We start from the raw sequence: 15,841 nt of genomic DNA on the forward strand, positions 1-15,841 counted from the left end.
CATATGGCCTTTTCCCTTGTCTGTTTCTGGGTCTTCTCCTTTTCTGTCCCTCATAAGGACACTCTGAGAGTCCAGCCTAATTCATCTCAAGATCTTTACCTTAATTATATCTTCAGAGATCCTTATTCCAAATAAGGTCACATTCTGAGGTTGCTAGTAGACATATCTTTCGGGGGGACACCATTCAACTCACTGCAGGTGGTTTGAGGATTACAGAATCAGAGGTCATATGTGTAAACACATAAGGTATTGCTGATAGGTCGAGAGCTGCAATGATAGTCATTATGATGATATCATGAAGATTATTGCTCTGTTTTTGAGTTCACAGCAAACATGGATGGTGGATGTTAGTATTATTTGTATTATTATTTCTTTCAAATCAGGAGTGGGCAACAGGTCACAAAGCAAATAGCAATGCAACATTCCAACTCTGGACTTCTCTCCCCACATCCTCCAGGGGGGTTGATACTGGGAAGCCAAGGTGGGGAAGGCTGCGGAGTCTGAATGCGTGGCTGGGGAGGGTGATGTGAGCCATTCAGGGTCCTGGATCTGAAGAATTTTATAAGAATGACACAGCGACAGAGCTGGGTCGTGTTCAATCTGATGAGAGTATTGCAGAAGGGTTAGAGGACAAAGAGACTAAAGATAGTAAGACCGCAACGAGGTTTCTCTTCCTGGCCTGGGCCTGATGGAGACCAGAAGCAGAGTCTAGAGAAGCCCTGCACAGCAGCAGTTGACCACGCTTGGTGGCTCAGTGTGGACAGAGAAAAGGAGAGCGTTCAAGACAGCCCCGGAGGCTAGATGGCCAGGGAAACACAGTCCATCCTAAGAAATCGTTGTACCAGTGACCACAGACTAATTTACTCAACCTCTGTGTTGGGCACTGAGTATAGAAGTAGACCAGCAAGCCTGGCCCTCCCCTCATGGCTCTCATGGTCTGGTTGGTCTGCCTGAATGTTGTTGTGGCATTGTTTGTCAGAGCACCAAAAAAAAAAAAAAAGCAACCAAAATGTACATCAGTAGGGAATTGGTGAAATTGTGACGTGCCTATATAATGGGATACTACATAGCTCCTTCTTCACAAAGGTGTGCGTGAGTGAGGAAGATGTCCATTTGTAGAAATGTCTGTACAGCATGAAGAAAAGCACGTGCGTACATACACAAAGAAGAGTTTTGAGGGATCTGTACTTAGCAGGTCAGCAAACTACGGCCAGTGGGCTGAATCTGATCTGCTGCCTGTTTTTTGTTTGGTTGGTTTTTCTTTTTTTAATCTTGCATTTTATTTGACGCAACAGTTTTTGAAGCAATATCTAGATGATGTTTTAAAATAACTTTTGATCTATGAAAATTATGTATAGTCAATGGTTATTCAGGCTTAATGAAGATATTCAGGCATTTTTACACATAAAAGATGTCAAGAAATAAGATCTTCCTGAAACTGAATTAAAAGAACACTTAAAACGAAATCAATTGTAAAATGTAATAATTGTTTTCTCTGCCTTAGCTGGAAGTTTTAAGAACTATTATCTCTTCCTGAAGGATTATTAATCTGAAGTGAATACATTCCTAAATGTTTCCTTGTTAAAATCTAATGCATGGTCACCTACATGCATGTAATACAAACGTAATTCTCAAAATAAGAGAAAATAAACAATGGCTTGGAGAAATCTATGAAATGATAGTTTCTCAGCGGTTGGTCTGGCTGGCTGTCTTTTTTAATCAAGTTTGGGACACAAATACACTCATTCATTGATGTACTATTTGTAATGCTTTTGCACTACAGAGACAGAGTTGAGTGGTTGTAGCTGAAACTGTACAGCACACAGATCATAAAATATTTACTATCTGACCCTTGACAGAAAATTTGCCAACCCCTAGTCTACACCAAACTGTGAACTGTTTTTTTTCTAGTAGGTGTAAGGGGGGAGGGAGAGGTTGTCTGTCATGAACATTTCTATATTACTTAAAATTTTAATTCTAATATATTTTTGTAATCAGAAAAATTCCATTTGGAAGAAAAGAGAGCATGCAGGACTCACACTCCCTGATTTTGAGACTTGCTATAAAGCTGTAGTTCTCAGCACAATTACTGGCATAAGGATTGGCATGTAGCTTAATCAAACAGAATAGATCATTTAGAAATAGACCCAGCCTTGTATGCACAATTGATTTTCAACAAAGGTGCCAAGGTTATTCAATAAAAAAGGATAGGCTTTTCAACAAATGGTACTGGAACAATTGGATATCCAAAGGGATGGGGGGGAAAGGACATTGAACTTCACCTTGTACCATAAACAGAAATTAACTTGCAGTGGATCATAGTTATAAATGTAAGAGCTAAAGCTATAAAACGTCTCCTAGGCAAAGATTTCTTGGATAGAATACAAAAAACACAGAACACGAGAGAAATAATTAACACAACGGACTTCATAAAAAAATTTGAACACTTATCTTCAAAAAGACACAGTAAAGTAGATGAAAAGCCAAGCCACAGTCTGGGAGAAAATATTTGCAAGACACACATCTGGAAAAGAACTTGTCTCCCAGAACATCTAAAGGACACTTACTACTCAATAATAAGTAGTCAGACAACCCAATTCTAAAATGGGCAAGAGATTTAAATAGGTGTTTCACCAAAGAAGATATACAGATGTCAAATCAGCACATGAACAGATACTCGTCATCATTAGTCATTGGGAAATGCAACTTAAAACCTCAGTGAGATACCACTATGCACCTGTGAGCATGGCTGAAATTGAAAAGGCTAGCTATGTTACATGCTGGGAGGATGCAGAGCGACTGGGAGAAGGCTAAGTGCTATAGCCACCTTGAAAAACAGTGTGATAGTTTTTTATAAATTAAGCATACGCTTCCCATACGACCCAGCAGCCTGCCCCTAGGTATATACCCGCCAAAATAAGAAAATATATGTCAGCACAAAGATATGCATTCCAGAAACTGGAAACAACCACTTCCCTCCCTTAACTGGTGGATGGATAAACAAATTGTGTTGCATCCAAGCAATGAATACTGCTCAACGGTCTAAAGGAATGAAATAGTAACACTCAGAGAAACCTTGGTGCACCTCAGAAGCGTTATGCCGAGCGAAAGAAGCCACACACAGTAGGCTACTTACTAGATGATTCCCTTACCTGACTTTCTGGACAGAAAAGAGATCAGTGATTCCCGAGTGGCTGTAAATGACGGGAGGGATGGAAATGTTTGATATCTTGCTTGTGGTGGTGCTTCTTGCAACTGTTACATTTGGTTACAACTCATCTAATTGTACATTTTAAAAGGGTAAGTTTTATTGTGTATCGATTATACCTCACTAAACCTGACTTTTAAAAATATTTACTCTGGAGAAAAGTTAATTTTAAAAATAAATTTTTGAAATAAAATTTTGAAAGAGGCAGTTGAGCTTTCAGGAGAATGGTAAGGCGTCGGTTTGAACAGGGCAGTGAACCTTCTAGAACAGGAATTCTGGACTCAGGGAGGGGTCCGAGTGAGTGAGTGGCAGTGAAACTCCCCCAGGAGCCCTCACACTACAGGGAGAGAAGGAAGGAAACCAGTAATGAAACCTCTACTCACATCAGCCTAGGCAAAGCCAGAGGAAGAGACAAGATGCTTATTTTTTGACTGGATAAAATAGTATAAATAATACAAAGTAGAAAAGAGTAAACAATGAAAAATACGTCTCCCTCTTGCCTCTCTTCTCTCCCAGTCGTACCAGATCTGTGTGTCCTTCTAGAAATACTCAGAACATTCTCTACTGGACGTTTTTTTTGTTGTTCAGCTTATCACGATATCCTTCAGACTGTTTCACATCAGTATATGTAGAGCTGCCCTAGTTTCTTAAATAGGTGTGGTACTGTCTGGATGCACCATCATTTATTTAGCCAGGCTGCAATTGACGGCCATTTAGATCTTTCCTGATATATGTGCTATTGCGAACAATGCTTCCATGAATACTTGTATTAAAGAGTTACTTCTCAGGACTTGCCTGGTGGCGCAGTGGTTGAGAGTCTGCCTGCCAATGCAGGGGACACGGGTTCGAGCCCTGGTCGGGGAGGATCCCACATGCCGCGGAGCGGCTGAGCCCGTGAGCCACAACTGCTGAGCCTGCGCTCTAGAGCCCGCGAGCCACAAGTAGAGAAAGCCTGCGCACAGCAGCAAAGACCCAACACAGCCAAATATAAATAAAATAAATAAATTAAAAAAAAAAAAAAAAAGAGTTACTTCTCATTTGTGTGAGTATATATATCTGTTAGATTCCTAAGAGTGGAATGGCTGGGTCAAAGGATATGTACTTTTTCTATTTTGATATGTATTGTTAATGTAAGTTTGTTATTTTGATCTATATTGTTAACCCCGTCACCACCCTGGGTTGTACCAATTTACCCTCCCACCAGCCATGTGTGAATAATTATACCTGTTTTCCCAAGTCCTGGCCAGCAAAATGTGAACTCAGACTTCGCCTTTGCCCAGTCTGAGAGGTGAATAATCGTATCCTGTAGGAAAGGCAATTTGCATCTGGAGGAGGGAATCTTTTAGAAGCAAAGGAACCCCAAGTCACAGGTGTCAGTTGGTTTAGTCCTTCTGTCAGTCCAGATACCACCTCTGTGTGAATTAGAAGAAGGCCCTCCTCCTCAGGATGTTCACCATCTGCTCAGAAAGTGTCGTGACAGGGCTTCCCTGGTGGCGCAGTGGTTGAGAGTCCGCCTGCCGATGCAGGGGACACGGGTTCGTGCCCCGGTCCTGGAAGATCCCACATGCTGCGGAGTGGCTAGGCCCATGAGCCATGGCCGCTGAGCCTGCGCATCCAGAGCCTGTGCTCCGCAACGGGAGAGGCCACAACAGTGAGAGGCCCACGCACCGCAAAAAAAAAACTGTCATGATAACTCCACAGATCTGTGATGACTGAGGTGACGAGCAGCCCTGGAGCACAACCGGCTCCACCACGGGCAGCAGCCAGAGCTCCCGGAAGCTCTGAGAGCACAGCGGTCCCTGGTGGTAACCAGATTGCCTGGAATTAATGCAGTAGAAGCTGCAGATACAGGACGGGAATTCAAGCTGTTTGACAGTGGAGTGAGGGCATTAGTTTGTGGGACAGCCAGAATAAATGGCAACTTCATTATCCGTGGATTATGCACTTGGAACTCAGGTCCCACGCAACTCTGATATTAGTAATTTGGCCAGCGGGCTCATCAAGCTCTTCAGAAAAGTGAGTCTAGTTAATGAATTAATACACGATGACATTTTACACACAGAGCAGAAAAGAGACCAGGCAGCCCTGAGTTACCTGACATCATAATGTCTCGAGCAAATGTGATCACCGATTCTCGCCTGCAAGCATTTTACATTCCGTTCACTAAGAGCTCCCTCTTGGATTCTTAAAACCTCAGGTGGTTACCTGGAAGTCAGTGTTTTAAAATCTCTGGACCCATTTGTTTTCCATGTGAAAATCCATCCACATTTTTCTTTCAAGAAGTACATCTCGCTGGAAAGGAACTCATTCAGTTCTTATCCTCTATCCGACTCTACCTCCCAAAAGGGGATTCTCCCAGCCTCTCCCTCTGGTCCAGAGGATAAAGGAAAGAATGTCAACCCTGTGAATTCTCATCATTAGTTTGGGATGATGAAAAATCCTGGAGGTGGAAAGCGGTGGTAGTTCCACAACAATGTGAATGTACTTCATGCTGCTGAGCTGCTCACCTAAAACTGGTTAAAACTGCAAACTTTATGTTGCATATGTATTTTACCACAATAAAAAAAGAAAAGGGAATCCCTGTGTACTGTCAGTGGGAACACAAGTTGGTACAGTCACTGTGGAAAACAGTATGGAGGCTCCTCAAATATTTAAAAATAGAAATACCATGTGGTCCAGCAATTCCACTTCTGGGTGTTTATCCGAAGAAAACAAAAACACTAGTTCAAAAAGATATATGCACCCCCTGTGTTCATTGAAGCACTACTTACAGTAGCCAAGATATGGAAACAACCCATTGACAGATGAAATAATGGATAAAGAAGATATGGTATATGTGTGTATACACACACACACACACACACACACACACACAGGAATATTGCTCGGCCATTAAAAAAGATGAAATCTCGCCATCTGCTACAACATGGATGGGTACTGTGCTAAGTGAGGTATCAGATGGAGAAAGACAAATACTGTATGATTTCACTCATATGTAGAATATAAAATACAAACAAACAAAATAAGTGAACAGACCAAACCCAACAAAATATGTAGATGCAGAGAACAGAGTGGTGGTTACCAGAGGGGTGGGGCTGTGGGAGGAGGGCAGATGGGTAAAGGGGAGCAACCAGATGGTGACAGGTGGAAACAATTTTTGGTGGTGAGCACACTGTAGTGTATGTAGAAGTCGAAATACAGTGTTGTACACATGGAACATACATAGTGTTATAAACCAGTGTTACTGCAATAAAAGAAATAGAAACAAAGGAAGGAAGGTAGGATGGGTGGGAAGGAGGGAGGAACAGCATTAACTGAGTAGGGACCCTCGCCGGGCACTTTGCTCTCGGCATTTGGTGTGTAAGTTGTATTTTACGCTGCCAATAATCCAAGGAGATAGCTACTGCTGTTTACGCAGCACCACTGCCATTTTAAAGATGAGGTAGCGTTGGGGCTTCCCTCCCTGGTGGCGCAGTGGTTGAGAGTCCGCCTGCCAATGCAGGGGACGCGGGTTCATGTCCCGGTCTGGGAAGATCCCACGTGCCGCAGAGCGGCTGGGCCCGTGAGCCATGGCCGCTGAGCCTGCGCGTCCGGAGCCTGTGCTCCGCAACGGGAGAGGCCACAACGGTGAGAGGCCCAAAGTTAAATAACTTGCTTGAGCAGCAGCTAGCAGTGATGGCCCCAGAATTCGACCCTTCAGCTCTGTGCTAGAGATGAAATAAAGAGGCTCTTCTCTTTTAGGCCTGAAATCTGAAACATACACACACACACACACACACACACACACACATATATATATATATATATACACCCAGAGGCTCCCACCCAGCTTTTAATTATCTAAGCTGAGAGCAGACAGAACTCCCTCAGAACCTCTGGGTGACAGCTCATTGTCTCCAGAAAATCCAGAGCTGCCTTTCTCCCGTAACCGTCTGCAGCACGCTTCTGCCTCCCCTCTGGGATCTTGCTTGCTTCTTTCTATACAGTTCATCATTGAAACGGTGACCGACAGGAACTTGGAGAATCTTCTTAGCCTTTAGTCCATGTCTGAGTGTGACTGGAACGAAAATTAACACAGCCTGGAGCTTGAGGGGGAAGGTCTTACGTTGTGTCAGATTAGGCTGATGTGGGGAATCAGGAACTGTTTGTGTCGGGAAAGGAGGGGAGATGGTGTGTTGCATGGCACGTGGACTTTTGAAGGAGAAATATCTGGGTTCTCGTTCTGACTCCCCTGCTTAGTTCTTTTGTGCGCTTAGACACCTTAATTCACCTCTGAGTCAATTTGCTCATCTGAAAAACAGGAATAATAAACTAATAACAGCACCTACCTTACCAGGGTGGGTGAATACACAGATTTTTTTTTCGTTGAGTTGGATGCATTTATTGGCTGTCAACTCTGTGCCAGACACCATCCTACTCACTGGAGATCCATGGTGAGCAGAGCCACGTGCAATCCAGTGATGAGGGCCCGGGACCCGAGCAGCCAGCGGACGGTGCTGCCACTTCACGTGAACCCACCAAAACCTCTTCACTGCTTCAGAGGTTGAACGGGCCCAGGGTGTGGTCGCAGACTTGCTCACTTAGGCTGCATTTAGATTATTTTTGCAGCTGGGCCGCAGCTGTGGGTAGTTGTGGATCTTCCGCAAAGAAGAGGGGTCCCCAACTTTCTACGAGGAGGGGCCACTCTGGTGTCCTGTGCCAGCCTGGGCCTGGCCACCTTTGCCAGGTGTGTCCTGCTGACAGGGAAGCCTCTCCCCTGAGTGTTTGAAGTGTGGCTCCTTAGTACACGTGGAGAGGAGGGGACTGGCAGCCTGCAGGGCTGGGGCGTGTACCAGGCCTTCGTCCTAGGGCCTCTGAGGAAATGCATGCCGGTTGCCTAGCTGGTCTTGGTAGGGGGCTGCAGGGCAGAGTGTCAGAGGCAAGGCTCTGAGTCAGACCACAGGGCTCAAATCAGGTACAGCGCCTTACCTCCTAACCCTGTGGCCCTGGTCAGGGGACCCAAGTTCTCCAAGCTTCCTTCTTCATCTTAAAAAGAAGGCAGTTACAGCACCTACTTCACGGAGCTGCTGTGAGGCAAGTAGCTGTGATAAGACACATATTTTGTATGTCTTGAACACCCGCAGTGTGTCAGCTGTTGTTCTAAGTGCTTGATAATTATTCACTCATTTCATGCTCAGGACAGCCCAGTGAGGTGGGGACTAATACCACCCCCATTTCACAGATGAGGAAATTACAGCACAGAGAGGTTGACCACTTCCCAGAGGGCACGCAGCCAGTCAGCTGAATAGCTTGAGTTTGAACTGGTCTGGCTCCAGAGTCCATGATTTCAGCCTGTGCTCTGCTGGCTCTCCGTCTTGAAAGTTTGGCAAAGGCCGGGCATTAAATAAATACTTTGCCGACATAAGGAACCCCAGACACACTGGCCAGTGTTCCTCACGTATGTGATATGATAAATTTCCAGAGAAAAATGGGTTTCTGTCACTGGAACTATCACTCCTGTTCCCTGGATATTATATTTCCCAGGGCTGATTTTTTTAACAACTTTACTGAGGTATAATTTACATGACATAAAATTTGCCCGTTTTAACTGTACAGCTCAATAAGTTTTAGTAAATGTATCAATTTGCACAGCCATCACCACACCCAGTTTTAGAACATTTCCATTTCCATCACCCGAGCAAGATCCCTGATGCCCATCACCGGTGAATCCCCATTCCCACCCCCAGCCCCTGGCAACCATTAATCGACTTTTTGTCTCTATAAATTTGCCTTTCCTGGACACATATAAATGGAATCGTACACTATGTGGTCTCTTGTGTCTGGCTTATCTTTTTTTTTTTCTTTTTTTCTTTTTTTTGCAGTACGCGAGCCTCTCACTGTCGTGGCCTCTCCGGTTGCGGAGCACAGGCTCCGGATGCGCAGGTTCAGCGGCCATGGCTCACGGGCCCAGCTGCTCTGCGGCATGTGGGGTCTTCCCGGGTCGGGGCAGGAGCCCGTGTCCCCTGCATCGGCAGGCGGACTCTCAACCACTGCGCCACCAGGGAAGCCCGCTTAGCACGTTTTTGAGGCTCATCCATGTTGTAGCATGCACCAGTACTTTTTATGGCCAGATTATATTCCGTTGTATGGGCAGCCCACATTTTGTTTATCCATTCACCGATCCTTGGATGTTGGGGTGCTTTCCACTTTGCGGCTATCGTGAACCGTGCTCCTGCGAACGTTTGCATTCCCGTCCTGGGACTGACTTTGCGGCAGGTGGGTGTACCGACTTGGTAACCTCTCTCCTTTTCTCTCGCCTCTGGGGCTTCTCAGAACCAGGCAGCGGGCAGGTGTTCGTGACCTCAGAGAACCAGCTCGTGTACTATCCCAGCATCACCTATGCCATCATCGGCAGCTCCGTCATCTTTGTGCTGGTCGTGGCCCTGCTGGCTCTGGTCCTGCACCACCAGCGGAAGCGCAACAACCTCATGACGCTGCCAGTACACCGGCTCCAGCACCCCGTGCTGCTCTCCCGCCTGGTGGTCCTGGACCACCCTCACCGCTGCAACGTCACCTACAACGTCAACAATGGCATCCAGTACGTGGCCAGCCAAGCCGAGCAGAACGCGTCTGAAGTGGGCTCCCCGCCCTCCTACTCAGAGGCCCTGCTGGACCAAAGGTGCGTGCTGGGAGAGCCTCGGGGAGGGAGGTCATCCCACGCAGAGGCGGGCGTACGTGTGCACGTGCCTGGGATCCTGGTCTTGCCAGGAGCCTGCATTCAGCTGCAAAGGCGGCGGCGGCTTTTGACTTCTACTGAGTCTTTGCAAACGATTCACGTGTATCACCGCACTCAGTCCTCACAGCCACTCACCGAGGGAGGTTCTATATGTGCCTCAGTTTTACAGACGAGAAAAACCGAGATTTTTAAGTTACTCATCTGAAGACGTACCGCTAGGATCCTGGCCAGTTCAGATCCCTCCTCCTCCCTGGTAATGCCACACGGACACACGTCCAGGACGCTGACCAGCTCTGGGCACTCACCTGCTACCGCAGAACAGTGCCCAGTATATACTCGAGGTTGAATGAGTGAATGGATAAGTGAGTGAGTGAGTGAATGAATGAGTGAATAAGTTCCTTCACTTTGCTTGGCTTCGTCTATAAGATAAAGGAGGTGGCGTAGAGAACGCTCAAGCTTTGTTAAGCAGTAGAACCTTCATCACAGGTGGAGCTGTGCAAGGAACCCCAAAATGTAACGTCAAAACCCAGAGTTCTGTAGTTGGATCCAGTAGTGGACCTCATTCCTGCCTGCTCAGCCTTCCTCTCTCCTTTGGTGACCTCCAAGGGTACCCAAAGAACCCACTCTGAAGTCCCGGGACTAGAGCTACCTGAGTCCCCCTTGGTTCTCAGCATCCCCTGCCCTGCAGGGACTCTCAGCGTTCCTCTTCCACTGAGCCCAGGACTCACCAGATGTGGCACGAGGCATTTTGCAGGCAGTGTTCCTGGGCTAACTGGGCTCCTCCTTGAACCCTCTCCGGTGGCAGCTCTTATATTATTTAATCTTCCTTTTCCTTCCTCATAAAAGCTAAACAAAGCTCCAAGGAGCGGTGCTTAAGGACATCTTCGCAAATAAGCGTAAGAACACAAGACCTCACTCATTTGGACCATCCATTGTAGAGCAAGGTTAAAACTGCTGCATCTGGAGACAGAATTCCTGGGTTCAAATCCTAGCACTGCTGCTTACTAGTTGTGTGTGGCCCTGTGCAAGCCATTTAATGCCCCTTTGCCTCAGTTTTCTCCCCAGTACAATGGGCATGAAAGTAATGGCTCTCTCCTGGAATTCTTGTGAGCATTAAATAAGGGATGTAAGGTAGGTGGCGTAGTGCCTGACTCGTAGTAAGCCTTCCGTAAATGAGAGCTGGAAAATAAAATGTCTTTTAAGTTATTTCGCTACAAGCAAGGTGTCATTATTACTCCCTTATATAGATAGGGAGACTGAGGGTTTGAGAGGATATCCTCTCACCCAAGTCCGCACAGCCAGTAAGAGTGGGCTTTCAGTAAGGACCCCCAGTTCTGTGGACTGTCAGGGGCTCTATCGAAACACCAGGCCAGGTGAATCCCTGCCAAACCACCCAGGATGAGCCGGGGAATATTTAGAATTCTCCCTACCAAAGGTTGTGGTTTTGGCACTGTCCAGTTGGCACAGGCCAGGCAGAGCACGCTGACCTGTTCCTTTCGTCTTCTTACAAATCACTGGTTTTCCTAGTCCTTGGATTGCCTTTCTCCTTGGAAGGAAAATCTCATCCCCGATGTCAGCATCTGCTCGGAAAAGGGCAGAAGTTGGCATCGCCTGCCGTGCCTGGGCTCCTAATGTTTTCTCTTCCCCCTCCTCTCCCCCCTTCCCCCCATCCCGCCCCATCCTGCTCTCTCCATCGCAGACCCGCATGGTACGACCTCCCTCCACCGCCCTACTCTTCAGACACCGAGTCTCTGAACCAAGCCGACCTGCCCCCTTACCGCTCCCGGTCTGGCAGCGCCAACAGCACCAGTTCCCAGGCAGCCAGCAGCCTCCTGAGTGTGGAAGACACGGGCCACAGGCCGGGGCAGCCTGGCCCACAGGAAGGCACCACGGAGCCTAGGGACTCTGCACCCAGCCAGGGCACCGAAGAAATATAAGATCCAGCTCTTCCAAAGTCCACATGGGTTCATCTGCTCTGACTTGTTACCATCCTAACAACTTGCGCTCATGGGAAGCTCCTCAGGGTGCCTCGAGGAGTGATGTGGGGCGTCAGCTCTCTCTCCATTCACCTCCTTCCCCAGATTTCAGGGATGTTCTTTGGAGGGCGACCTGGCACTGTTCTGGCCTCTCAGTTGCCCTGATGTATGTGCATCTTTTCTGGGCAGTTGCTCTTCCTTCGGGGCCCAGGATCACAGCCTCACTCTCCATATCATTCTGTTACTGCTGGAACCTTGCTGAGTAGGTGGCCGGAGAGTGCGGTACTTAGGTAGCCCTTGAGAAAGCAGTGTTTGTGCCGTATGGGGTGTTCAGAAGGGCAGAGGACACTGGACCAGATTCTCTGTGGGCTACTTCCTTAGAGCTCCATTTGGAGATTTGGGTTGGATGGTCCTACCAGGAGGCTGTCACTGGATGGCCACTCTGGAGAGAATCCAGGGGAGCGTCAGAACCCACCTTGCACTAGGCTGTTTGTTGCTCCGGGTCGGGGCCAAAGAACACTGTTGCCGTGAGTCACGCCCTTCAGAAGTCAACAGTGTCATTTTGGTTTTCTGAAGGACTCTGAAACCATCAGGTCTGGATAGAGTCTGGATTTAAAAATGTGTCCGAGAATCCTCGTTTTGAGAGCTTTCTCCAGGATCATATATCATCAGCCTCATCCCAGAACAGGCAGGGAGCCCCACCACGAGTTTATCTGAGTTCTCAGCTCCTAAAGTACAGGCTGCCAAGATCCTGGGTCTGCTTTGGTCCACAGTCCTTTCCCTGGTTTCTGGATTGTCTCCCTCCCAGCTGTGACCTGCCCCTAAACAAGGGATGAGTACTAAACCTGAGTTGCCCAGAAATCTGATCTGGCCCTTTGTCCCTGTAAGCCACACCCAGCCTGCCTTGCCCATTCATGCAGCTTCAACACTCGCCCCCTAAGTCCCCCTGACACTCAGAAGTCATTTTACCTGTGCATTTGAACTCGAGAACACTGTAGGTTCTAACTCAACGTGAGAACCTCATTCAGTACCTCCCTTCCCAAGGCCCAGATTCCAGCGCTGCAATCTAGGGTTAGGGCTGGAATCAGAGTGAGGCTCAGGCCTCTCCGAGCATCCCATAGTTTCTCCTCTGAGAGACATGGATTATAGTTTGGAGTCAAGATTTGCCATTTGGACTTTTTTTTTTTTTTTTAATCTCTTAGAAATGCATTTGAAACAGTGTGTTTGTTTTTTCCCTTCTAGTTAAGGGACTATTTATATGTGTATAGGAAGGCTGTCTTTTGTTTGTTTGTTTTTCCATTAATGAGGTCCAAGCAAAGATTCAAAAGGAGGTGATCGTTCCTTTGTCCCGCTGAGCACGCTAGTAACAAGTCCCCCCAGACTGACCTGTGTGCCAGGCGTCTGTGCATTGTTGCACTTTGAGTTATTATTTATCGAGTTCTTGAAGGACGCAGAAAGAGGGACGCCTTTCTCCCTCGGCACATAGGCTCTGTGTTTATGGTAGCTTTCCTCTTTCTCTGTGCCCAGCCAGCCACAGTGCCAACCCCCTCAGGAAGTCATGGCTGGAAACGTAGGTGTTATTCGTCAAGAATCCACACTAATGGCTGTGGGGGAACAAAACTGGAACCAAGTGGAGCCACTCTGGGCAGCTGTCACCCATGCAGAGCTGCTTTCCACGTGGTCAGTAACCTCTTTGATGCTTATTCAAACGGAGCCTGCAGGAGGGGGGGATGAAGTGGCATTCAATGGTCCTATTCTGTAGGCTTTTATTTTTTTTTTTGGGGGGGGGCTTTTATTTTTTAAACCAAATTCAAAGTGTGTTACAGGAAAGCTAGCCACTTGGTGATTCTTTTTTTTAAGTTAAGAAAAGGAACATAGTTGCCTACATCTTTCATTTTTAAAATAACGTGGGTTATTTTCTGAGTAATCCAGTGAAGAAAGAACTTTTGGTGGCAGCCAAAGTATGTGAGGAACTCTAGCTGAATATTTCATCTCCTGTGAGCCAGAGTGGCTTCTTTTCTCCCTCTGGTGGCCCCTGCTTCTTTCTGTTGCTCTGGAAGTTGTTTAGAGGAAAGGATTCTAATTTTAATTAATCACGTGGTGAATTAATCTCACGCGCTTTTCAGCTTCCAGCCATCTTAGGAAAGACAAATGGCCTTAGTAGCATAAGGAGAGTCTATTAATGTTTTTTAAAACAAACACAGGGATGTTTTTATTATAGATTTGATCTTTTTAAATGGCTGTTTTTAAAAAGATATAAATAGGACACCAAAGCTGCAGGGGTTTTTTGTTTTGTTTTTTTCCCCTACTCAAAATAGCAAATAAGTGGCCAGCATTATTTTTTAACTCATTCCAACGAGGATGTTTTTTTATACATGGCCTAAATCTATGCCAATCAGAAAACCATCCCTGCTCTCTTTTCTCAAATGAGATCAGCGAGTCCTTTTTGTTTTAGCATTAAAATCGTTCAGCTGTGATCATTATCGCCTGCCCTCAACTCCTTCTGCTTTGAAATTGACGTTTAAAAAAAATGCAAGCAAGTGGTAAATAAATCGTGTGTGACATTCAAAGTTGATGTAAACTGGAAAGGTGGTGCGTGGTTGCTTTTGTTTTTTGATTAGGTTTTTTTTTTTAATTTTATACTTTCAAATAAACTTGCAGTTTCATTCTTTCTGTTGGTGTGAACGGTCCTTAACCCCCCTTTCTTCTCTATGGCGATATAAGGAGTGGACAGCCGCTTCTGTCGTGGCTTCTGCAATGAATGTATGCCCTAATAAAATGAGAAAAGGTGAGAGAATATTGATGGGACCTCAAAATATGGTGGGCGTTTAAGGATTCCACATTTGGTGTGGTTGGAATACAGAGGTAAGTATCCCATGGACACCAGTTCGTATCAAGGAACCCGGGATGTCAGTTCAGAATATGGGCATTAACTATGCCCTCTACACCCCTAGTGGCTTCACTGTGGCGCTGCTTGAAGGAAAGGAGCAAGTGGCTGTGACAGCTGGAACAGACTCTGACACATATTCAGGGGCTCACGCTCTAACTCGGGCGCAGGTACGTTGGTGATTGGTCTTGAACCACAAATGGCTCCCATTCATCCCACCAGTGATGGGAGCATCTTTGTGCCCTTACAAGTCTCATTTTACACTGCAGGTAGAGTTGCACAGGAAGTCAGCGTGCCCAGGAGGTCACCACCACCACCACCCATGAACAAGAATAACCTTGGCCTTGACCAGAATTAAAATCTACATGGGAATCGAGGCATAGGACCTACAGAACCAAGATGTAGATCATGTACTGGTACCCAGATATGTCAAAAAGAAGACTAGGCTATCAGATAAGTGGTGTCCCAAGTATATACCAGGTCATGTCCTGCCCCAAGTGGTCTAGAGTAGACTTTACCAAACAATATGCCCAAAGGCTTGTCAAGATATTAATTCCTTTTTCTCTCAGAGTACCATTTTTTGTGGTGCTAGGATGAGGAAACAATCAAGAAATGCTAATCTAGGGGCTTCCCTGGTGGCGCAGTGGTTGAGAGTCCGCCTGCCGATGCAGGGGACACGGGTTCGTGCCCCGGTCCGGGAAGATCCCACATGCCGCGGAGCGGCTGGGCCTGTGAGCCATGGCCACTGAGCCTGCGCGTCCGGAGCCTGTGCTCCGCAACCGGAGAGGCCACAACAGTGAGAGGCCCGCGTACCGCAAATAATAATAATAATAAAAATAAATAAATAAGCAGAGAATGTAGGATTTAAAAAAAAAAAAAAGAAATGCTAATCTAGAGCAGAGATCAGTAAACTTTTCGTGTAAAGGGTCTGATAATAAATAATTTTTGGCTTTGCAGCCATATGGTTTCTGCAGCAACTACGAAAACCGCCATGGACAATACGTAAATGCATGGGTGTGCCTGTGTTCCAATAACTACCAATATGGGCTGGATCT

At 46.5% G+C, this 15,841-nt stretch overlaps 1 protein-coding gene across 1 annotated transcript in view; it reads left to right on the forward strand.

The window, feature by feature from the left end:
- LDLRAD3 (low density lipoprotein receptor class A domain containing 3) overlaps positions 1–11,860 on the forward strand; it is a 178,385-nt gene extending 166,525 nt beyond the window's left edge. Inside the window, exons 4-5 of the mRNA XM_065882803.1 lie at positions 9,521–9,866; positions 11,623–11,860. Coding sequence (XP_065738875.1) covers positions 9,521–9,866; positions 11,623–11,860 — 584 coding nt within the window. The remainder of the gene's footprint in view (positions 1–9,520; positions 9,867–11,622) is intronic.
- The last annotated feature ends 3,981 nt before the right edge of the window (positions 11,861–15,841 follow it).

This window comes from Phocoena phocoena, chromosome 8 (assembly GCF_963924675.1).
Source record: "Phocoena phocoena chromosome 8, mPhoPho1.1, whole genome shotgun sequence".
Taxonomy (NCBI): domain Eukaryota; kingdom Metazoa; phylum Chordata; class Mammalia; order Artiodactyla; family Phocoenidae; genus Phocoena; species Phocoena phocoena.